This window comes from Macrobrachium rosenbergii, chromosome 36, assembly GCF_040412425.1.
Source record: "Macrobrachium rosenbergii isolate ZJJX-2024 chromosome 36, ASM4041242v1, whole genome shotgun sequence".
Taxonomy (NCBI): domain Eukaryota; kingdom Metazoa; phylum Arthropoda; class Malacostraca; order Decapoda; family Palaemonidae; genus Macrobrachium; species Macrobrachium rosenbergii.
In genome coordinates this window covers 14,139,243-14,163,973 of record NC_089776.1, presented here as the reverse complement: position 1 = coordinate 14,163,973, position 24,731 = coordinate 14,139,243, and the positions used below count along the sequence as shown (strand labels likewise).

Sequence of the window (24,731 nt, the reverse complement as noted above, 5' to 3'; positions counted from 1 at the left end):
AAGGATAACTGAAATGTTAATTAGGATGAACTGATAAATTTGGAGAAAAGAGTAAACAAAAGAGGGAGGAAACAAACTTTGCAGATAAACGGAAATTAAAATAAAATTGCCTCAGCACAAAGGCCACCCAACACCACAGCAAAAGAAACAAAACAAAAGAAAAGCAGTTCATTGGAGCTGACCTTAGGGCAGAATGTAAGTAGGATGTAAGCCTACATTTTGTAGTACTAACATGGGCACACAAAAATGTGCCTCTTCTGGTTGATAGATAATGTAAATTAGATCTGTGATGTGTTTTTATAATTGGAAATTGTTGAGAGATTTGTGAAATGAATGGAAAATTTTTAAAGAACTCTGGCTGACAGTGGGGCAGGATGTAGGCCTAAGCTCCGTAGTATTGACATAGGCACTCAAAAATGTACCTCTTCTGATGGATTAAAATATAAAAACCCGCTAAAAATGTACATGTGATGTGTGGTGTGGAAAATGCTTAGTAATTTGAAAAAAAATAATATGAAACTTCGAAAGATGAACTGGGGGAGAATATAGGTAGAGTGTAGGCCTACATTCTGTACGAAAGATGAACTGGAGCTGACCATTTTAGTACTACATTTTGTAGTACTAAAATGGGGACACAAAAATGCGCCTTTCTAATGGACTGAAATGTGAAACCAGCTAAATAGTACAAATAAGATCTGTGATGTGTTTTTATGACTGGAAAATGCTAAGGGATTTGAAAAATAAGTGGGAAGCTTATTGGGGCTAACACTGGGGCAGGATGTAGGCCTAGGTTTTGTTGGGCACCCAAAACTGTGGCTCTCTGATGGACTGAAATAATGAATGGGAAACTTCGAAAGATGAACTGGGGCTGACATCATGGCAGATAGTTGATCATATTTCCGTAAAGGTCGTCGAAGGGGAAGATGTAGTTGCCGGTAAGACCTTAGACTTAGAGGTTATTCAACGCTGATTAATTGATTTCTTTTTATGTTGATGTTGTCAAGAAAAGATGAAGTATTAAGAAGAATCTCCTGATTGCTGAGTCATCAGATAATTAATGTAACTATAGGAAATGCAGAGAAGCTTTCACCCAAAAGTTATAAGAGGATAATCTTATAAGTAAACTGATTTGCAAGAAATATACTTTTAAAAAATTAAGTAATTTGACAAACAATCTGCTAGGAATACTAAGCATTAAGTATTGCAATATTGGGGACTCAAAAAAGAATCCTGGTTAAGATAATTCTAAGGTGGAGGCCATATAATGTAAAAGATATATATATATATAAGTTAAAACTGTCGTTAAAGGTATGGTTACGAAAAGCAGAAACGTTTTGCTATTGTACAGCGAATTTCGGAGCAATGAATCGTAACTGCGGTTTTAAAAATGCATAACTGAATGAAATTTCATAAATTTGTTGTAAATTATGCAGTAAATGCAGTAAATGAGAGCGTTATAAAACAGTAGAGGGAATTAAGATGATTAAAAAATTAACAATGGATATTGATTCTGATTGGTTGAAAATAAGACATGATTTAACGAATATTAGGTGGGATAAATTAAAACACTTTAAATTAGATTAAGATGATTGCAAAACCAGCAAAAAACACCGATAACATAATAAACTACTATGAATTGCTATTATTAACCAGTAAATTTAAATGGCCCGCTTTTATATTGTGAAACCAGACTTCGAGATCCTGCGACATCTCTCGGAGATGAACCGAACCATTGCGTCTGTGCCACATATATCATGAAAATAAACAGTCTAAGAGGGAAATTCGCCTTTCTTAGGGGTAACAAGCATTTAGATTAATTAAATATGATTTTATTTATTGTTCTGTGGAGAAAATGAGAGAATGAAGGCAATAAAACTACCGAGAGTGTCGACGAGAATTGGCACCACGCACCATGTTAGTCCTAAAGATGGCGGCATGTCATCAGTGCTGTGCTGTGCTATGGTGAGTATTTTTTGCCTGTAAATTGTTCAAACCCGATTTAAATCAATAGGAAACCGTCGGACGATGAAGTTAGATTAATATTTTAGTTAAATTTACACCCGAAGTGCCCAGAGGGCGTCTTAATGGTGTGTAATACCCAAGTAAATAACGGCCACGGATGCCCCATTGTTGTTGTCCCGACGGGGAAGAGCTTCGCTGGCAATGTTTTTGTTTCGCAAATTCCTTATTTTAGATCGATTTTCTGTATCCCCCGTACATTTACAGCAAGCGAATTCGTTAATCTGACAAATTTAACCTGTTTTAACGCCGTGGTTTCGATAATATCGCCGCCATGCGAAGGTTAACTTAGGTTACGTAGTTTGCAGATGACCTTGTTCGTTGCCTACTGTATAAAAGCTTGTGGCGAAATTTGACCTTTTTTTATACCCCGTGCCCATGCTTTGCCATCTGGGGAATTGAATTTAGGCACATGACCTTGCAGATGCCCACAAAGAATAATTTATTTCATGCCTGTTGCCGTAGGAGGGTCTAGGGCTATGCAAATTTGCGTAAGACTATTTGTGCTTGGCATAGGATGCCTTGTAGCCCGACAAAGGTTAGGCTAGGTTGTATTTTGTATATATATGTATAGGTCAGACTAAAGGTTTGTTTCTAACAAAGCCTAACCTGGCTTAGTTTTGCAATGTTAAAAGGTAATCTATGCTATGCTTTTGCTTAGAAGCAGACTGTATTTGGGCCTGGTATAGGGTATCTTAGTCTGACAGACATTAGGTTATGCTATATTTATAAGTTGTTCCTGACAAAGCCTAACCTGGCATGGGTGTTCCTTGAAAAATGCCACTTATACAAGGCATTCATTACCCTTGTTAAACGCTAAAGTAATTTGGGTATAAAATTACATCTGCTGGGCGCTACTCACTTTTGGATTGGGGTTGGGTATGTTCACTTCTATCCTCCTTGCAAGTTAGCCTTATGGTGCTTTGTATCGCAGGAAAGTATGCTAGGTGGGTCTTTTGTTCAGTGGTGTAAAAATATTCTGACCATGATATTCCAAAATTAAGGTTTTTTTTTTTTTTTTTTTTTTTTTTTTCATTTACCATTGATTAGCTTAGGCATAACGCCCAAAACATTTTCACCACAAATATGAAAGTGAAGATTGGTCAGAAACCAGAGAAGTTTCCTGGGAACGGCTCTTTGATACACGAACATTTAGTGCTACGCTGTGTTAACATTGTTTTATCACCAAATATGTAGTCTCAGTATTAAATATATGAGTAAGTTATGCACTTCTGATCATTATTGTAAGTGCGAACTGCTTTTGTGGTACATAAGCCCCATATATAATTATATACTGTATATATATGTAAATGTATCATGGGCTACCTTAATGGGAAACCAGGGTTTTGAGGATGTTGCACAATTATAAATGAATTGCATCAACAGGAATGGACTGAAATGCTTAAAGTAAGTTGAAAAACACATTGTTCATGCTTAGGTTATAATCTGTAATCACTGCAAAACAAAGAACCAAGAGGTTGCGGTTGGAACCGAATTAGTCTCCCTAGACTTGTGGATGTTTACTTGTAGCATCATAACAATAAATATTTAATATATAATATTTTATGGAAATTGATGCAGGCAAAAATATATATACAGTATTATAATAATGATTGGAAAGGTTTTGAATGAACAGTTATGCAAGGTACTCATTTTCCAACACAGCATTTACTGGAATGTGAAGCTGAAAATAAATGAAAGTGAAGAAAGGCGCAGGAATAATTGTTGGTTTTAGTTTTCCCATCATGTATTTTTAATTCATTGTGCCCAATGTGGAATGGTGTTCTACATTTTGATGCCCAGACCCAGCAACCTTGTGAATCACAAAGCCAGTTAGGGTGGACCTAAGAAAACTAAAATTGTATTAAACGGCCTCAAAAGTAAACAAATAGTTATGATTGTCTTATTAGTCATATGTGTTAGTTATTGCATAAAATGGATTTCCTTAACTTTATAGTGCAGTATAGACGTTTGAATATCAATGTAAATGGTAAAAATAGAAGCAATATCTGTTAAGTCACCCATTACAGTATCTTAGTACAAGGGCTTCTCTTTTGTCTTTGGCACTGTTGTGTAAAGGCAAGATTAACAGTGACTTTATTAATATTGAGTGCATTTATAACGCTGGCAGACAGACTAGATCCAAACAAGTTGAAAATTTATATTTAAAACACTCTTCATAAAACTAGGAGAAAAATTAGATATAGGAAAAGTACTGAACTGTACTATATATTGTGTACGCCACTCATAGTTAATTAGTGATTTTTCTCCTTTCCACAGAAAAGTCTGACCACCTCAAGACTTGAAATACCATCAACCAAATAGCAAACCTAACCGATTAGTCTAGAAACAAGTAAAAACTAATGATTCAGCTTAACGTAGATTATAGCACCAAAGCAACCTAAACAAGTCATCCCAAGCAAGCACAACTGCCAATTAAGTCCAAGGTATTCACAAGCGGTAGAAGAAAGCCTAACACAACTATCGTGTACACGTGAAGACTCAGGCTGGCACTCACCATTGGCACTCGAAGCACGGCACAAGCTACTGACTGACATCTGAGGACCAGGAAACCCCCACATAAGCCAGTTGAAACTGCCAAGCCACAAGTCTTCTCTCTACAAAGCCTGGCTTGATAAGTAACTTCATGAAAGTGTTCCTCCAAACACCGCCCCTTCTGTCAAGATATCTGTAACTTGGTCTCGTCGTAAGAATCTGTGTTAAGTAGAATCTTTGTTTACCAAAGTCTGTGTGTGTTTGTATTGTTTTGCTATAATCCTATTGACTGATGGGAAAGTAAACTCGTTTTTTCTGTTTTGTTTTCTTTTTTTTTCCCATTATTCGAAATACTTAGTTAACATGTGAAGGATGATGATGATCTACTGACACTCTTAGAATGTTTTAAATACTCTAGTTTTTTTAAGGCCCTTGTGGACTTGATATCAAAATATAAAGAAATTTTAGATTTGTCCTGTGCACCTCTCTGTGAATCGTGTAATTCGTGTTCCTATTATAAAGAAGTATAATAACAAAACTTGTGATCAAGAAGCTGTAACAAAGAAAAAGTCATCACTATGGATCCTCAGTGGAATCTCTTCCAGCCGCCTATCTCTGAACCAGCAGTACTGGACTACAATGGGGGATCGCTTCACCACAGCCGATACAACGGGTTCTATGACTCCTCAAATTACAATCGCAATCAGTCGCGCAGCATGCCTCCCATTTCTCCGAGCTACACGGCCCCAGCACAACACAACGTGTTTTCGCCACACATGAATAACCAGTCAAACCCACAACCAAGTCATCAATCCAACCACCACCAGTCCAGCCACCACTTGAATCAAAACTCGCAACAGGCAACCCAAACGCCACCAACTCAGGGTCCTCCCCGCTCCCCACAGCTAACCTCTCCGTCGTCCAACTACTACACCTCCAACTCCAGCTCCCAGTACACACCTCCTGTTGCCGACTTCAAGATCGGCACATTCACCTTGAATGGTTTCAACAATGACACCAACACACCTACCAATCAAGAGACCAACAACTTCTCCCACACAAATGGAATTGGAAACAGCCAGAGTGCCCGGGAGACTGGGATCATTGAGAAACTTTTGGTAAGTTACCCCCTTTTTTTTTTTTTTTTTTTTTTTTTTTTTTTACTAAGGATTCCTGTTAATTGTGTTATGCACTTTAGCAAATTTGTACGGTATTTAATCACGGAAGTTAAGAGTTTTTTATGAAAGGTTGTTATATCACTGAAAAATATTAGGGTATGAAAGGTTGTTATATCACTTGAGATTATTAGGGAAGCTGTGACAATGCACAGTACTGTAGTTTAAAACGAATGATTAAATTGAATACTGTATAAGAAACTCTGTAATGGGGTATTATGATTTGGAATTCACTGTCATACATTCAGAGGGAAAAGGGTATAATTGTTGAACTATGAAATAAAGTTTAGTCAAGCTTGGTAATAAGATTATATCACAGTAAATAATTGTCTCTTTAACTGTCCAAGCTGTGTAAACTACTAGGATTTTGCCTGTCGGGGGTATACAGGAAACCTCCCGTATTTGCAGGGGATGTGTAACACACACACGAGTAGCTAACGCCCGCAAATACTTAGAACCCTTCTAAAAACACTTAGAATTGCCTATTTTGATAGTTCAAACAAAAAAAAAAAGCTAAAAATGCTTAAAAAAATTATCCTGTTTTGTTAGGTTCCAAATAAAAAAAAAAAGTAAAAAGTCTAGTTTACACTAGGTATTCAGTACCATGTATACATATATGGTAGCCTGGCCTACACTGTAAAGAATACTCTATACACACACAGTATAGTAATTGTTAATATCAGCTAATTCTAGAGGTTCATGCAGAGTGACTTATGATAATTCAGTACAAAGAGAAATTGAATAACCTACAAGAATTAGCTTAGCCTACACTATGGTATATCGTATACTGTACATATACAGTAGCCTAACCTACATTATACTGTACTCTATATTCACATAGTATTGTATTATACAGACATCAGCATAATGAGTGAGCATCTTTTCCATGGATCTTTTAAAATGTTATGCTTTAATTCACTTTATCCAATAGTATGGTATATATTCTTATTTTGCTTTTATATTATAAATTGCATACGATGGTTGAAATACAAGCAAAATGGCTGTTGTTATCCGATTCGGTGATAGGCAAAACAACAGTTTCTCAGTCAGTTGTTTATGGCTGTATGCATTTACGCAAGAGTATAACGATACTAACAATACTTGTATCATTCTCTTTTACTTTTTCAACTAGAAGATGGGATAAAGAGATGGCGGAAAAGAAGTTGGTCTATTGTATTTTGGTCTCTCTTGCTCCCAGATTGTACGCTGCTGCGTGCACCCGTGTGAAATTTAAAAATATTTTGTAAATGATGTATCGATATTAATTGCTTACCCCATTGCAAAATCAATTTTCATCTCATTTTCATGACTAAATGCATTTTTTGTGATAAAATTATTAAAATACTCAGGCAATGCTCAAGTTACAATAATTCGCCTTACGTAATTGGTGAATGTTGTTTTTCGGTGAAAAATACCATGAATGGGCACATTTTCAGCGAATATTGTGTATGTGTTCCATAGAGAAATCCGCGAATTGTGAGACCACAAATATGGGGTGTTTACTGTATGTTTTCCCAAATGTTGTCAGTCGTCAACAAAGCCAGTTTCATTGCATGGAGTTTTTTAACCACTAATTTCCCTTTTCTCAGAAAACTCTCTTTTTTTATTTCTTCCTCCTCCTGGCCTGCAGCCCAGGTAAACTTAAAAAAAAAAAAAAAAAAAAGGAAATAAATAAGTATTGAGAATTTTTTCAAGTCAGGGTGTTACGACCATTGATGTTAGTAACAACATTGGTTAAAAATTTAAAATACTGTACTGAAACATACAGTATTACTGTTTACAGATGCACTGTTTACTTTTTGTGCAATTGGAACCCCAAAAGTTTAAGCGAAGATGCAGTGTATTACTGTACTACCAAACACAATTTACCTTGAATTTTAATAATTTATACTTTTATCTATTTATTAATCTATTAGTTTCTTTTTTATTTTCTAATAACTGACCTCCACTTTGTATTTCTTTTTATCCTCTGTAACTTCTTTCATATGAACACCATATTCATTGGAAGCTTCAATTTCAAGCCAAGGGCCAGTGTGGGCTTGTTCCGTATGAATATGGTTCGTCATCTAAATAATGATTATTATTCTCAAAATTTTACACAGGTTTTATTACACTAACCAGTTTGAGGGTTTCCTGCAAATAACAATGGAAATGTGAGGTCTGTATCTTCGTTTATCATGAGGGCACCTCTGATAACGATGTACTTCTAGTACAGTATCAGTTTCCTTATTAATTGACTGCTGTGGCTGGAGGTAGAGACTTGGCTACCAGCAAGACAAGTATCCTGTATTGTATCAATGGTGGACATGTTAAAACCTGTGTACAGTACAATAGTTGAAAACCATTTATGTATGGAATGAGGATATATTCTTATTTAGCGTGAAAATAGCAGCCTAGTTTTTTAAAAGATTTTTGCAGTTCTGTGGATTATATGAAATTTAGTTTGGGAAAAAAAAAGTTGTGGGGTAAAATAATCTCCAAGTATTAGGCTAACTAGATTTTGAGTAATGCCAGTAACCTGGGCTTGAAATATGTCAGTAGTTGTAATTGGCAAGAGTGTTCAGGCACAATATCTAATATATATCCTGTAAGAATTATATTCATTCTTTGTAGTGTGCCTAAGCCATGTTCACCAGCCTTCCTTGGTGACATTAGTTGAGATACAGTAAGGTGACTTTTCCAACTGTTAACGTGAAACAGTCTTACATAAGTGTGATTATCTTATTGGAACTTATTCTGAATTCCTTTCCAGCAAACGTATGGATTCATCCAGTGCTGTGAACGCCAAGCACGACTGTTCTTCCACTTTTCTCAGTTCGATGGCAACACTGAACACCTGCGAATTGGTGATCCCGTTGAATTTGAGGTGACCTTTGATCGACGAACTGGGAAGCCAATTGCCTCGGCTGTCACAAAAATCTCGCCAGAAGTGGTAAGACAAGTTTCCTAACTGTTAAGAATTTAAAGCATTTTATAAATTGTTAAGTGTACAGTAATATGTTAGTTTTAATACTCAAGGATGCTTTAATTTATTCACTAGATTACAACGGCTTTAACTTGGAAATCTGTATAGTATTTATCAACTACAGCTTTACCATTATTTGTTGCTTGGCTACCATTTTAGATGTAATACATTTTTTAATAAAACTCAATAAATTGAACATTAAGTGTAAAGTACAAGTTAGTACAAGTTAATTTGGTTAGGAACTATGTGGAATTTATGTTAGGTGTAAGATGTCTATGATAATATTCCCTGTAGGGGTTTGCATTTCTTGATCTTTGGCCCCTAGTTGCAACCCCTTTCATTCCTTTCACTGTACCTCTGTTCATAGTCTCATTCTTCCATCTTACTTTCCATCCTCTTCTAGTGCAATTCCAAGGTTTTCCTCCTGTTATACCTTTCAGACCTTTTTACTGTCAATTTGTTTCAGCACTGAATGACTTCATAGGTCCCAGTGCTTGGCCTATGGCCTAGATTTTATATTATATTCTAAAATGTATTCAAGTGCTGGCTCTGTTACTTTCAAGAAAACCAGACCCCAAAGTGGCTGTTAAGTTGAGGTGCTACTGTACAAGCTTTTGGTGATGTGTTCTTGGCCCCTTTGCAGGTGTTGAGTGAAGAACGGGTGATTGGAATAGTTACAACAGAACTGCGCAGTGAGTCCGGTGGAGAACACCAGGGACGCATCACTTACGAAAACCGTGGGGAGTGCTTCTTCCTGCCGTACGGCAAGGAGGACGTGGAAGGATATGTGACGCTCAAACCAGGCGATAAAGTCAGCTTTCAAATTGCTACTAACCAAAGGTGAGGAGATTCTTCATTTGATTTATCATTTTTGGGGAAAACTCAAATATGCATACAGATTGATGGTATATTTAAAAAGTTTAAAAGTTGCTTAAAGAGTATTTTTCCTAAAAGTAAACAGATTTATTGTTAATGCATGTCACTCAAATTTAAGAGAAGTTCCAGTGATTAAGAAATAGTAATTCTTGCATGTCTAAAAGAACTTAATGTGCTCTTTAATTGTTTGGATATTTGTGTAGGCTCTTGTGTTAACTAGATTATTAGATCACATACAGTTGGTGCTTTCTGTGATTAAATGATAACAGCTGCATATAGATTTTACAGACTACAGTTTATTTTAAATTCTTGGTGGGGTGTGGGTTGGCTAAATGTCACATTGGGAGTTCTGGTCATGGTATTTTCAAAACATTTCACAAGGTTTAGTGGACATCACATAAAATTTGCACAGGTATTCTGGATATTTTATGTAGTGTTTTCTAGACACATCCCTATTGTATTTAGAAAAAGGATTTTGAGATAGAATGTCATCTTGAATGTAAAGAAAAGTAAACAGTAATGCAGGTACACTTTGCAGAAATTTACACAAAAAAACAATTAGCAGTGGACAAAGTTATGGATAAAACTGTGCTGAAATATTTTATAATCACAAATCAAAAGGTTAATATTTAGTTAAAAATCAGGTATCAGGTTAATATTCACTTGTTTGATTATCAGAGAAATAACATGAGAACCAAGTAATTGTGGAATGTTATATGTTCTAGGTGTTTTTCTTTTTGTAGTTGAAAGCTTGAAAATCAAATTAGAGTGCACCTAAAAAACATACAAAGGCAGTCAGTCCTAAATATCCTAAGTAGCCATACATCATATGGCTAAAAATTTGCTATTTGACAAGGCATGTTTTTAAAAAGCCAAAGTGAGATAAATTGCTTCGAAAGGAAGATATTGTATGTTGATAAATGGAGGAAAAAAACAATGAGATGAACAGTAAGATCAAGAGTTGCATGCATATTTAAGAAAATCTTATCTTAAATTTAAATCTGTAACCAGGTTTAAATTTGTTGAGTGGTTCCCTATGTGGGGAAAATATGCCATTATTTGTATCAACTTTCAGTTCTGATACAGATGATGTGAGCAGTATTAAATGTTTATGAACAGGCATCACGCTAACACTCACTGGCTAGCACAGTTACATTTCCCATGTTTACGTTAAAGATGAAGAAAATATAAATTCACCATTGGACAGTTGGCTTATGCAAACTCACAAGGTGTATTTTTACATAGTCACCTTGATGCAGTGGTTAGAGAAGGTATTGGCTTGTATTTCTAGCAAAGCAACAGTTCAGTTACTGCTACTAAAAATTTTTTTGAAACTTGAATAACAATAAGGAGAGTTGGGGAGTGTCACCTATAGTGTGCAATGGGTGACATTGTGTCTTTGTGGCGTGCATTTGGCCCCAGTCTGCAATGCTCCTTAACTTTACTTTGCATCCACTCTGTATCATTTTTGGGATTTACCAACAGCAGGGTTATAGGTGTGGATCTTGAACAGTTGGAGAAATCAGTATTAAATACAGTAGGAAGACTAGATTGTAGATTCTTCAGTTTTGGGTGTCTAGTTTGTTGGCCCAAGTATCTGGTAGGTTTTTCATCCCCCCCCCTTTTTTTTTTTAGATAAACACACTTTAGGAAGAGAAACTGAAAAAACATAGTTTGTATTTGTTCAAGAAAACGTGTATAACTATATATATTTTTTTTTTTTTTTTTTTTTTTTTTACAAAATACAAACCTGGAAAGTATACCTACCAGATAAGCACAAGCATGCCACATGAAGTGCAAGAGCATTCTTTTACAAAGGGTACAGGAAACTGTGTTTTGTAATGTAGATATAATTTGACCACAGCTAAATGGTTACCTTAACACACGCACAGTGGACATCCTGAGTATATTGTTGTTATAAATGTTTAGCCAAGAACCTTCACAAAGGATATGACAAGTAGAAATATGCAACATTTGGACCCAGTTGCCTCCATCGCATTCTGATAATAGATATACCCTTCCAGTTGACGTCAGCCGTGTACTTTTAATTAACTCTTGATCTGTGGAAGCTTTCCCGAATCAAATTCCCTTGCTCAAGTATTTTGCCATGCCCAAGTAGATGTGATAGCACACTCTCTTATCTGGAGAAATCTGGTATTCAGGGGCCATTTTTGCTAGATTGTCCTTTATTTTATATGTAGATGTAGCCACCTATATGCCAGTGCAATCAGACAAACCAGTATGACGTTGTTCTTTCTTGTTATATAGGTTAATTTGTAATTGTCATTCAGTACACCTTGGGAATAAATAATCTTATGAAGCATGCTAGGTAGTCCATAAAACATGAAGCAAGGAAGGATGTTAGATTTGTTGCAGGTAAACATTTTTCTAGTTCCACATTAAGTTACGAAAGGGAATGAAAGTGTAATGTGAATTCTGTAATTGTATGTATTTCATTACCCAGGGTGAAAAAGTACTGTGGTTCGGCTGATTTGTATATCACACTAGACAAGGATTTATCTTTTAAGAATGTTAAATGTGCATGTATACTCTGTTTATGAAAGTGTAGGTTTATATCCTTGGTCAGATACAAATTTTAAGGTAATTTTTCTTGGTTATTCTGCACAAAGTATACTTTTTATGTACATGAGGTGCATTAGAATATATAGTGCATAATTTTTTCCTTTTAGATTTAAGAAAAACAAAACTAGGTGTATTTTAATTTTCAAATTGAGAATATGGGTAGAAGTTTGGGATTATAATATTTGCTATGGTTTTAATTGGTTTCAATGGTAGGAAATATTCAAACAATTAAAGAACAACTCACTTCACTTTTTGTAATAATATTGCAGTCCTACCCTAAATTCTAACATGAAATTTGTAAAGTAGGTGAAATTTAATTTTAAGTGAGAATGTAAAAACTGACGAAACTTAAAAGAAACTAAAAGTAAAATGGGCTTAACTGTTGTATTTTTAAGCAGGACGGGCAACCTAGCTGCAAGGCACGTGCGGTTGGAAAACCCAGCACAGCCTGTGAAGTACCAAGGTATTGTCAATACAATTAAAGACTCTTACGGTTTCATCGAAAGAGCTGACGTTGTAGACGAAATTTTCTTTCACTTCTCTGAAGCAAAGAATATTCCATCTGGACTGAAGCTGGGCGATGATGTGGAGTTCTACATCCAGACAAGAAATGTTAGTGTCTTTGATCATTTTTTTCATAGCAGTTAGTTTAATGTGAAGACAGTTTTTAACACAGTCAGTCAGAGGTCTAACAAGTTTATTTACATTTGATCTTCATTTGAGCAACATGACATTGCTTTAGGGCTTACAGTTCTTTGTTTCTTACATATTGTGATGTTTCCCCACACTCTTAAGGGATTGTGATCCATCTTCCATTCAGTCATTAGCAGACATTGCCCTTATTGGAACTACTTTACCTCTTTTGGATGGGATTTTGATAACTTCCCCCCCTATCCATTTTGCAGAACTAACTTTGGCAAAGTCCTCAGTGCTCACAGATTAATACTTGGTATTAAAACTGTTCTGCAGTGTAATGCAATGGTTAAACTATTGCAATTGACAGTGTCTGTAATATTGCTGTGGTTGTGTTAGCTCTTTTGTTGTGATGTTTCCCGATTTTGTTGTTGCCTCCGATTGGGTGTGAAGATGTAACCATGTAACCGCCTTTTGTAACGTAGTGACCTTTCAGAAGTTGTATTCTAGCTTACCTTATTTAACCAATTGTTTAACTTGTAGTAATTCCGATTGCATTTGATGTTTTAAATGATGTTGAATGTTTAATCATAAATTTAGGCAAGCAATGGCCAGCCTCTCAGTGTAAAGTATCATAGAAATTTTTCCTAACTAAAGTATCATACCTAGTATATATATAAAGCTTTCTTAGCTTCTGGTAAAGTCGAATGATATTGCCCAGGCCAATTAAGTTGGAACTGGGAAGTTCCAGCCCCCAGCCTTTGCTTAATTACAGTTACCTTAGCATACTCAATGCCAAACTTTCACAAACATTGGTCAGTAGAACTTCTAGAACCATAAAAGCAAGAATAGTATAGTACTGTAATGATGTATAATAGTCCAATAATTGCATTTTTCCTTGAAGTACACTAAAAAAACAGTTGGTTTATAGTAGAATGAAGTTATACAAATCCATTAATCATAATATGCCTTTATTGTGTGGAACAGACCCAGTCAGTCACCCAGATTGAAAGAGAGTGAAAGAAAAAAGTCCCATTGTGCTTTCCCACCTCTCATTCCACTTCCCTGAGAGGCAAATCCTCTTATTCCTCAGGACCAGCCTCCATATGGAAGATTAAGGTGAAGGGAGGAAATAATTCATTATGGTAGTGTCTTGTTTAAAATTTTCATTATAAAAACTTACTGGCAACTGTAAATAGCATGAAGTGCAGTTTAGGAGGAAAGACAAAGCAGATAAACATATAAAGAAAGAAGCAAACCTTGAAATTCAGGTAGTTTCTGTAAATGATGGATGCAATGGAAGATGTAGCCTAGGACAGTACATACACCAGGCATCAGAAGCGTCAAGTCCTTCACTGAAAGTAAAGCATACCTCCCTGTGGCCTAAAGAGAAGAGAGCTGAAATCAAGAAGAGGACTGTAACTGTCCAGAATCCTTTGACTTCTAGCACTGAACTGCAGTGACGAGCCTCAATGAGAGACTATAGTAGTTTGTGTCGCACATATCAAATCATGCGAAAGTAACCTGCCCAGGTAAAAAACAGACTTATATAAGGGAAAGCTTAGTTATACTTATCAGCAGGGAATAAATCATCACCATTATGGTGAGATCAGGAGTGTAGGAAACTTTCCTGTTGCAGGCATAAAATGTAGGGCCATGAGTCATTGATCCTTGGGAATACTCAAAATTTCCATATCTGCACTGCCTGAACCAAAAAAATGAACCCCAGACCATTCCCCAGATTGGAGAAGTGCTACTAGAGGCCTAGCTGCTGAGGCCAGATGCAGAGAAAACCTTGTGGGGGTGGGGGAAGTCTTTACAGTGAAAGTTGAATGTGCAGAGCTAAAATTGCAACCACCTGAATGGGATCTAAAAAAATTCCTCTGCTCAGCCAAGTTAAGTACCTTATTACTGTATATACAGGGAAAATTGGAACTTGCATAATGCATTGCAATTCAGCTTTTCTGGGTAGTGTACTTTGACGACATCTATTACATACAGTAATTTTGTTTTTTGTAGTGTATGTTAATAAATATAAATACATACTATGGGTATGTTATGCAATGGTGATGAAGTTTTTAGGTGAGATAGTTTTGCTAAAATGTAGGTTTTGGTTTCTGTCTAATCTACATTTATTAAAAAAAATCAGGAAAAATAATTGTTGGATTCCATATAATTTTTTGAAAGTTCTTTCCAAAGGATAGCCAGGGTTAGCAGCATAGGCTAGAGGTAGCAGGCATTCCCATGACCACACTTCTGTCCTATGCTGTCCCCCATTTGGACTTAGTGTTGAAAAAAAATGAATGGTTACTGTACATAGACATATGAATTGAAAAAGTTCTGAATTTGGACACAAAATAATTGCACTAAATGTTTTTAAAACATTATCAGTGAAACATGTATGTTCAAACGCATTAGTTCAATTTTCTGGCTCTCGCATTTTATCACTATGGTCTCCTTGACCTGCTTAAATTAAGCACCCCACTGAAAATTATATTAGGAAGGGGAGTCTCCTCCAGATGTGTTGACCATGCCTTCATTGGGTTAGCCATCTCCCTATTCTCTTTGTCATGTGTTCCTCTGCCGGAACTCCCATCTGGTGTAGGTCTTCATCTGTCCTGTTATCATTGTATTTCCTGTCTTTCCAGAGATATTAGTCCTGCTACTAATATATCTATTATCTACCTGACTATTCCTTGTCCTGTACCACACTCAAAAATTATCTCAGGTTTTGAAATCTCTGTCAACTTGTGAGCCTTAAAAGCACAGTTCCTTTCCACCACTTCTGAATTCACAATACAGTCTTCCTAGGTAGTGTGGCCATGAATCTTGACATTTTTTTTTTTTTTTTTTTTATAGTTTTATAGAGTGGTACAGTCCTTATCTGCCAATTGAAAGTTTGCCTTCTCTACTAATGAGTAATATTGTAGCTAGTATTCATTTCAAGCTGCACTAGGAATCATTAAAATATTAAAAGAATTTCATTATAAAGTAGACTTTTTGTGTATATAAGGAACCTTTTTGAAAAACCTATGAGGAATTTTGACCAAAGTTTTAAATTTCTTTCATTTCAAATCATGTTAACTGGAGTAATTCTAACCTTTAGTATTGAATGTGGTTAAATATACTTTCATTGAAACATGGTGTGTGTTTTGTATTTAGACTTAATAAAATTAGGATTGGGTATTTATTTTAACATTCTTGGTTTCAGGGAAAGGAAGTTGCAACCAACATGGTCAAGTTGAATCCAGGTACAGTTGTTTTTGAAGACATTAACCCAGAATTGATAAAAGGTCAAGTTCTTAAGCCTGTGGAAAGAAATCCTAGGCACAGTCAGAAGGATCCACTGACCGGGCGAATTAGATACAGAGGAAGGATCGCTCAGAGGTGGGTTTGAAGATGTGTCTTTTCATGCTGTTTTGTTACTTATGTCTTGTATGAAGTATTGTTTCCTTCTGAGACATACTTTATCCCCTTGGCAAGTACATTTGTTTTCCAGAAAGTCCCTGCCCTGTTTTGAGGGTTACTGCCATCAGTGCACCACACGGGGTACACTTAAGGCATTACCAACTAAAGTTCTTTGTAGCGACCCTTCGGCCCCTAGCTGCAACCCCCTTCATTCCTTTTCCTGTACCTCCATTCATATTTTTCTTCCGTCTTGCCATCCACCCTATCCTAACAATTATTTCATAGTGCAAATGCGAGGCTTTCCTCCAGTTACACCTTTCAAATCTACTTGCTCTCAGTTTCTTTTCCAGTGCTGAGTGACCTCATTGGTCCCAGTGCTTGGCCTTTGGCCTAAACTCTATATTCCATTCCATTCCAGAAAGTCCATGGTAATTGGTTATATATTTGTATACCATACAGTATTTTACTTATTTGTTAGGAAAAAATGGCACTAGAATTTTTATTAAAAGCAAATTATGTGCAGCAAGTAAATTTTTATCTGAAACATGTTATTGTAGTATGACTTGGTTATCAAGAAAACTTGACTTGTAGAATTTTTTAAAAAGCTAATTATATATGTACATCCAAAACTTAATTTATGCAGGTTGAAGTCAAGTTTGGGGAGAGAGATCAGAAAGGTGATTTCACGTTGAGACATGGAGATTGGGTTCAGTTCAACATAGCCACGGATCGACGAGATCACCTTCAGAAGGCAACAAATATATCCTTGTTGGATGAAAGGTAAGTCAGTCTCTCTCTCTCTCTCTCTCTCTCTCTCTCTCTCTCTCTCTCTCTCTCTCTCTCTCTCTCTCTCTCTCTCTCTCTCTCTCTCTAGTAAGTAAGTTTTGAGGATGAAACAATTTTCTCAAGCTTGAATTTTACTTTCTGTTTACTTTCAACATCAATGGAGAATATTCTTTGCAGTTTCACTGTATCTGGAGAGAAGAGGGAGCAAGGTATCATTGTTGCAGTAAAAGAAGACTTTGGATTTATCAAGTGTGCTGATCGGGAAGCAAGGATGTTCTTCCATTACAACGAACTTCTCGACCCTGAGGGTGATATAGCGCTCAATGAAGAGGTCGAATTCACTGTGGCTCAGGTATTTATAAGCTTGGTTTTGTCTTAGTTTGTAATGTATCATTTGGCATCAGGGTCACTTCCAGGAGCCTTCATAATAAACCATGAATTTTCTGACTGGTAGTAAACAGTAATCAAATTCTTTTCTTTGTTACAATGCAAGAGTGCATGAGGCTGTTTGATGTTAATAGAACTCAATTTCTGTGGTTGATCACACATTGTGTAGCACAATTGCAGGCTTTTCTTCAGCCAAAGTTTTGTTTCACCTGTATATATTTAATTTGTTGTAAAAATGTGAAATATGAAGTAAATAACAAAATGAAAGGATAGGCATAGATCAGGAAAGCAATGAGAATGGAGAAACAAAATTTTAATTAGTTTACTTAACACTAATACATCATTCATTGAGATTAGATATAGGTGAGTTGGACAAATATGCTATGAATATGACCAATGGAAATACTATAATAGGACATTTTCATTCTGTGGGACTTTTTTTTTTTTTGTTTCAATAGTTTATAGCTGTGCAGTTGTACTTCTACTGTGGAAAATGAAAATTTTTTATGTTTGAAAAATCTTGTATGTAACGGCATTTTTGGCTTTATCCTTTGTTATTGTTGTAAAGTTGTATCTGCCATATTAATAAAGATAATTAGTAAGATCCTCCTTTGCAGGATACCTCAAGTCAGTCGCCCAATCGACAAAGTGCTATTCGCATCCACCGTTTACCAGTTGGCACTGTAAAGTTTGAAGTGCTTTTGAAGGAAGATCTGCAAGGCACAGTGAGTAAAAGATGAAATAGATAAAGCAGGCAAACCTGCTGTTAGGGGTTGGATAGCAGGAGTGTGAGTCATATTTGAGGTGCTTAAATTCTTATGATTAACCTACTTTCCATGCTATATATGGTTGAGGATAACCAGGTGTTTCCACATACCACAAGCACCTATTTTTTCAGTTCTCTTTGCCAAGAAGTTAAATGTGAGACATTGATAGCCAGAATATTAACAAAAAGATGATAAAACCTCTTATTAGCCTTCATCTGAAGCAACCAAAAGTACTACATTTTTTACCTGTCCATTTTATAAAATTGAAATATGTATGAGACTGGCCTGTGTCCAATGTTTTAAAATAGGTGAAAATCTGTCCCAGTTGTGTAATGAATTAAGCAACATGTTCCTACTGTCAAGTTAAGCTTTTGAATTGCTGTAAGGACCATCTCAAGTTATGAGATAAGTATGGAGCAGGCCTATGTTGTCAGTTCACAATATAGAAGCTAGGGTATGAAGCAGTGGATTTGTGCAGTGTGTAATTAGGAATTTAAATGTGTTAATTAACAAAGCTGAATGAAAAGCATAATTACATGTTCTTGTGTGGTAGTTTTATACAAATGCTTTGTGTCAGTGTATAGTACAAATCCTCAACACGTTAGTAAAAAGCAGCAGTTTCTAAATTAGCCTGGGCTAATTAGGCAGATAGGTTCAAGCTCAAACAAATTGATAGGTGGTTGTTTTTCAAGAAGAGCAATTTATTTATATACCGGACACGAAGATACTGTGTGTGAGGAAAAATTAAGTGAAGTTTAAATATTAACTAATTCCAATTAACTCTTTCTTTCCTTAAGGAATACCAGTATTAAGTCATGTAATTTGTAATTTGGAGAGTGTTTCTTCAAATAATCTACATCTTTTTCTTTATATGTAAGGGTCATTGGTTTTATTTTGTTTTGGGGTTGGGGTGGGGTGAGGATGTCTCCTATTTTTTACATATTGCCAAAGTTTGTCTCGCAAGTAAAGTACAGATGTCCTTTAATGGTGAGGATTGTCCCGGAACTACTGACCCAAGAACATAATTGTTTTTCTCCTGACTTTCCCCTTATGGTAAACATAGATTTGGCAACATGAAAGATGTCACATTGTCTTAATTATTTCATGTGCTGTTTCCAGTGATATTTAATTTCAAAATTGCCTTCAATTATGATTAGATATGTTTCTCATATAAAGTTTTTTTTTTCACTTGAAGAAAGCATGTATGGCATCGCTGCTTCATCCTCCCTACACCTTCTTTTGACCATGTACACTTGACATACTATAGTATTTCTGTACTTAATAGAGAGAGAATCAGCCCGGTGTAAACTTTGTCTCCATATAAATACTGTATTACCTTTCTACAGAGGCAAGGACCTTTGTTTATTGTTGAAGATATAGTGACTTATTCAGATTTTGTTTCTTGTATGAGCCTTTTTTTTTTTTAGAAAAATTTATCAAAGTTCTGAATCCTTACTGTTTTTGTACAAATTCCATTAAGTATTCCATGGGTTTTATGGGTCTTCCCTTTGCAACTTGTGATGAAGCAGTCTTGGAAACAGTGTACGTAGTGCAGTTACCCTGCTTAAGTCTGCTCAAAGGGGCAGTAACCTTTTTGCTCTACATTGCTCTTAAATATTTTATTCTCTCCAGGTTATAACAGAAGCCCCAGCTAGTCCACGCAACTCATTCAAGAATGGGCGCACATCACCTTCTGAGAAAGTGCAAGAACCTTGTGTCATATCCTACACACTGGATGGAGTGAAGCAAAATGTAAATTGTTATGCCATAAACAACTGTGATAAACCTCCTGTTGTTGGAGACAAGGTAAGGTGTTGGAAAAGTGAGTTAGGAGACTCAAGAACTTTGGTTTATTAATTACATTTTGACCTATCTGATCAGAAGTTTTGTTCTAAAGTGACCTCTCATTCATTGAAAATGAAATTACTCACATTTCTCGACAAATGGGACTAGTTTTACTTGGGTTGATATAAGGAAAGGTTGTTGAGATATAGACCATAAACCTTTCTTGTTTGGAACTCGGTGGTTTTGCCAAACTACTTAATTTCCCATTTGGATGTCACCATTATTTACTTCAATTTTTGTTATTTTGTTTGGTGTGTTTGCTTTTGACTTGCTATGTGTTTATTATATTTTTGATTGACATCCTCGATAAAGTAACTTTAGCATACCATTCTCATGTTCCTGGACTCTCTTCAATGCGCGGGCAGAAGACGTGGTATGGACTCATTGTCCCAGTTACCTGGGCTTTGGGTCAATTGCGAAGTTGGTTGATGAGGGGAGAGAGAATTAAATTTTGCATTGCCTTGAGCATCAGTTTTACTTTGCCGGAAATATAGTTGTAGTTGTGGCCTTTTTGAAATCTAACTTTTAGTAATTGGTTTTTCTAGGTTGAATTCAACCTGTATCAAGTGAAGCGATCTAAGGAGTTAGTAGCTATGGACCTGCGCATAGTGCGAGGGCAGCCCAATGCAAGGCAACCAGCTGTAACAAGCAACAACAACTCCACACCTGTGATAATCCTTCCAGCTGGGAAAATGAAGATGAATTCTTCCAAGTAAGTTTCTGATGATATAAGGTAATAATGATCAGTTGACCAAGCAAGTCATTAAGTAAACATGTTTTGACATTTATAGGATGATGGTATCAGTGAACTTTAATGAAATGTAGTTTAGTTTTATCATGAAGCCTTTTGATTACATACAAAGAAAGTGTAGATGAATGCATTTTAAGTGTTGAAATTGTAATTTTTTGTCCATTATTAGAGAAAAATGTCATGTGGAGCATTCAACAAACATCTCAACGCTGTTTTTCCCCCTTTTTTTTTTATAACAGTGGCTCAAATTGTAATGGCAATGCAAACCTCAGTAGCAATGGCAATGTAGTTAATGGAACTAGTAACATGAATGGGTGTGGCTCAGGACCTCGTTCTTCAAATACTCTTCACCAAGGTTTCGTGGCAGCTCTGAAGGACACCTTTGGGTTTATTGAAACAATAGCACATGATAAGGAGATCTTCTTCCACTTCAGGTGATAGTCTCTGAATCTTTTTGAAGTCGCCCTAAGTTATTTTGCAAATATTACATTATTTGGTTTTGCGATACTCCTGTTCTTTACTTGTATGGAAGTTTAAGGGCTTGCAAGTTCTTAATTCTGAAAGAGAGGTTTAAAGCTCTCTTAAATGATTAAGAATGTTATATGGTTGGCATGTTTTCATTACTGAATTGATATATTTTAAACAAGAAATGCCACCACAAGCACACATTTACATGTCAGAAATTTTTCAGTTGATCACTTTTGAATGACAACTGTCGATTTGCTTACTAGTAAATGGTAACATGTAATATTGTTCCTTGTTAATGTCTGCTTACTATGCACAGAGGAACCTAGAAGCATAGCTTTGTCACACTGAAGATTTGAAATGCCACTGAGCTTAAGAATATACTTCAACAATAAGGTCTTTTTTTTTTAAATTTTTTGTAATTTGTAGTTGGTAGCCATTACAAGAAGTTCAGTTGGAGGAATTGCCTGGAAAACACTCCTGACCGTTCACTTACTTAAAAATTGTTCAAGTATTTATTCATCTTATGCTTGTATGGTGGGATTTAACTGCCTCTTTCTCAGTAGTGTATAGTGGCATTTCTATTTTAATTTTACCAGAGGTTGAAATTCCTTACCTTTTATAAACCTCGAACGGCCTTGTGTATTGCAGCAATGTGGAAGGGGATGCCAACAACCTGGAATTGGGCCAAGAAGTTGAGTACACCTTGTCCTCACGCACGGGACCAGGCGGTAAAGTTTCTGCTGAAAATGTGCGTACCTTAAACAAAGGTACACTTCCTATGCCGAAGGTTAGTGCTTGAGTTTATTACTGAATTTTACCATTTTGGCCAATAAAAATTATGGTAATTATGTATGGGGGTAGCAGTAAATATGTATTTTGTGTCAAACATATTGTAAATGAAAAAGTGAAGATGGTGGAGGGACAGAAGAAAGCATTGTAGAATTCTAGAGAACATGTAAATTTCACTAACATTACAGTGTACTAAATAAAAACAAAGTTTGAAATGTAATGCAAAAGCTTATTAAGGTTCAAAAAGGTACAAAAAACTATAACAATCATTTAATTTACATTTGATCAGCTGACGTAGTCATAAGATTCTTACGAGAAGTGTTAAAAGCAGGATAACAATGTTTCAGTATATCTTTAATTATAATTTTGGACCAAACTGCAAGTATTGTACATATTTTTGATGCAATAATAGTTAGTTTCTCAAATGTTAGGTTAAGCTTGCCTGAAAATATAGCTGACATTGTTTGACCCACGTCTGCATGATATACAAGTAATAATAACTGCTTTTTGTTCGAGATTATAAAGTATTATTCATATTATAAAGACATGACGTTTTCCTTACATGGTGAAACACTTAGAATGTGGAGATAAAAATGCATTTTTTCTCTCTACAATTTGAGAGAGAGAGAGGGCTAGCACAATTTTTCAATGTATTAGTGAGTACAATAGCATTATGAAATAATTTTCTAGATTGGGTGGATAATCCTCTTCCGATTCACTGAAACTGTATTGATGTGCAGACACTTCTTATGAATCATAGCTTTACTACAATTAAGCTGCTCTTAAGATAATACAGTATTATCAGTGGTGTCTGCCACTTAGGGTAGGTCTTGTGTAACTGCTGTGACTATGAGGGGCCATTACTGTACTGGATTATTAATATTACTATTAAGTCAAATATGAAATACCTATATTTTCACAGGTAATGGGTGACATATTTGAAGGCACTGTGTTGAGGTCCATGCGTTCCATTAACCCTGACCAACAAGAGTACTGTGGTTTAATCTGTATTGGTAATGAAGGTAAGGAGACCCATTTTCATCATTGTATTTAGGGACCATGTAGTCAAATACTTCATTATGTTTAAGAAAATAAAGACTTAATTGCAGATAGGAAAGTGTGAGAACATTAAAGGCTTAGAACCATAATGGACTACTGCCACAAACACTGAGAAACTTATGTATGCATGCAGTTACTCTTTGATTTTAGTATTCATTAAAATACTTACCAGATGAAGGCTTGGCTCAGTATGAATTTGGAATCACTGGTCTTGTCAACAAAAGGGAGCTACTGCAGCCGGGAGACCAAGTTACCTTCCAACTGGATGAGTCTCGTCGAGCGGTTCTCATACGAGCCATACGCAAGAAGTTGATAGCTACTGTGGATGCTGTTAAAGGTATTGTTAAGAATGCTTTTCCACTAGTTGGTAGATTACAGGTCAAGACTTAGATAGTAATGTCAACATTTAAGGAATTTTTTCATGTTATTTTTGTATAATAGATATAATATTTTATGTAATATAGTGTGCATCTGCTACTTGCCTGCACAATTTTTACCAGATTGCAAACTTATGGTCAGGGTTCACAATTCATGTTATGAAATGTCCAGCATTGCAAAGTGTTAAAATTAGTTTGTGAAAAAACTTTTAAACTGTTCATAGATGAAATTGTACTACATTATCAATTCATTTTAATAACTCATTGGGAACTGGTTTATGATAAACAAGAGAGAAGTGAATTTTGTACTGGATTATCAAAACAAACACCATTTGCTATATTATCTTCATCACTGGATGTAAACCCATGATAGGGTACTTGATGCTTAATGCAGTGTCTGCTTGAAGAAGTGGAAATAAAGGATTAAGTATTTCAAATTTTTCTTGTCATGTGCACTTAATTAGTTGTGATACCTGTACCTTACTACCTATATACATGATTTGTTTTTAATTGTAAATTTTCAAAATAGAAATGTATAACAAGATAATTTGATATCTACCAAGCGAAAGGTCTATGTGAGTAGTTTATGGAAATTGTCATTTGAGGTGAAGTTGGGTAAAGTCATTTGGGGGTAAAAAATACTGATGTTTAGGAAATCATTTAATAGAGAAAATGAAAGGTTTTGTTTTTATATTATGAAAGGCAGTCAAAAACCTGTCTTCAATAGTGTAGTCTAGTCAGTCAGTTCAAAATACAAAATTAGGATTTTTGACCATTGCATTTACGATCCCAGCAAACTTAAGTAAGTTATTGTTCATTACAAATATTAAAAAAAATGTGCCTTTAAGGAGAATTGTTCTAGAGATTTAAAATCTACTGACTCAAGTTTCTGAAAAACTCCTTATTGGAAATTTATGTTTGTTGGTAAAAATAGATGGTCCTTTTTGCCCTAATCAGGTTCAGTCACTTTCTACCACTGATGGAAAACTTACATTTTTTAAAAATGCCAAGTTCTTTTTGTCACGTGGATCTGCATTTTGTAGCTCTGAAGCAATAAATCCATGAAAGAAATATGTTCTGTTTCCCTTGACACTTATTTCTGCCTAACTACATTTCACTTTCAGGTCAGTATGGCTTCCTTAACTATGAAACTGAAGAAGGCAAGAAATTGTTCTTCCACCAGTCAGAAGTGAAGGATGGTACATCTTTGAGTCCTGGTGATGAAGTGGAATTTGTCATCATCACCAACCAGAAGACCGGAAAGTCGGCTGCATGCAGCATATCACGTATTATGTAAGTAGAGTCGGTTTAAAGATTGTGAACATCTTTTGGCAGTTACACAAGCAC

The 24,731-nt window shown here is 35.7% G+C and overlaps 1 protein-coding gene across 1 annotated transcript in view; it reads left to right on the top strand.

Moving 5' to 3' along the window:
* The first annotated feature begins 223 nt into the window (after positions 1 to 223).
* The window catches only part of Unr (cold shock domain-containing Unr), a 29,127-nt gene continuing 4,619 nt past the window's right edge, over positions 224 to 24,731 (top strand). The window contains 17 exon segments of the mRNA XM_067134657.1: positions 224 to 1,962; positions 4,300 to 5,633; positions 8,443 to 8,622; positions 9,299 to 9,495; positions 12,513 to 12,726; positions 15,959 to 16,118; positions 16,121 to 16,134; positions 16,799 to 16,935; positions 17,119 to 17,293; positions 17,946 to 18,053; positions 19,728 to 19,901; positions 20,486 to 20,652; positions 20,931 to 21,125; positions 21,808 to 21,946; positions 22,871 to 22,970; positions 23,180 to 23,344; positions 24,509 to 24,677. Coding sequence (XP_066990758.1) covers positions 5,094 to 5,633; positions 8,443 to 8,622; positions 9,299 to 9,495; positions 12,513 to 12,726; positions 15,959 to 16,118; positions 16,121 to 16,134; positions 16,799 to 16,935; positions 17,119 to 17,293; positions 17,946 to 18,053; positions 19,728 to 19,901; positions 20,486 to 20,652; positions 20,931 to 21,125; positions 21,808 to 21,946; positions 22,871 to 22,970; positions 23,180 to 23,344; positions 24,509 to 24,677 — 2,834 coding nt within the window. The 5' untranslated portion in view covers positions 224 to 1,962; positions 4,300 to 5,093.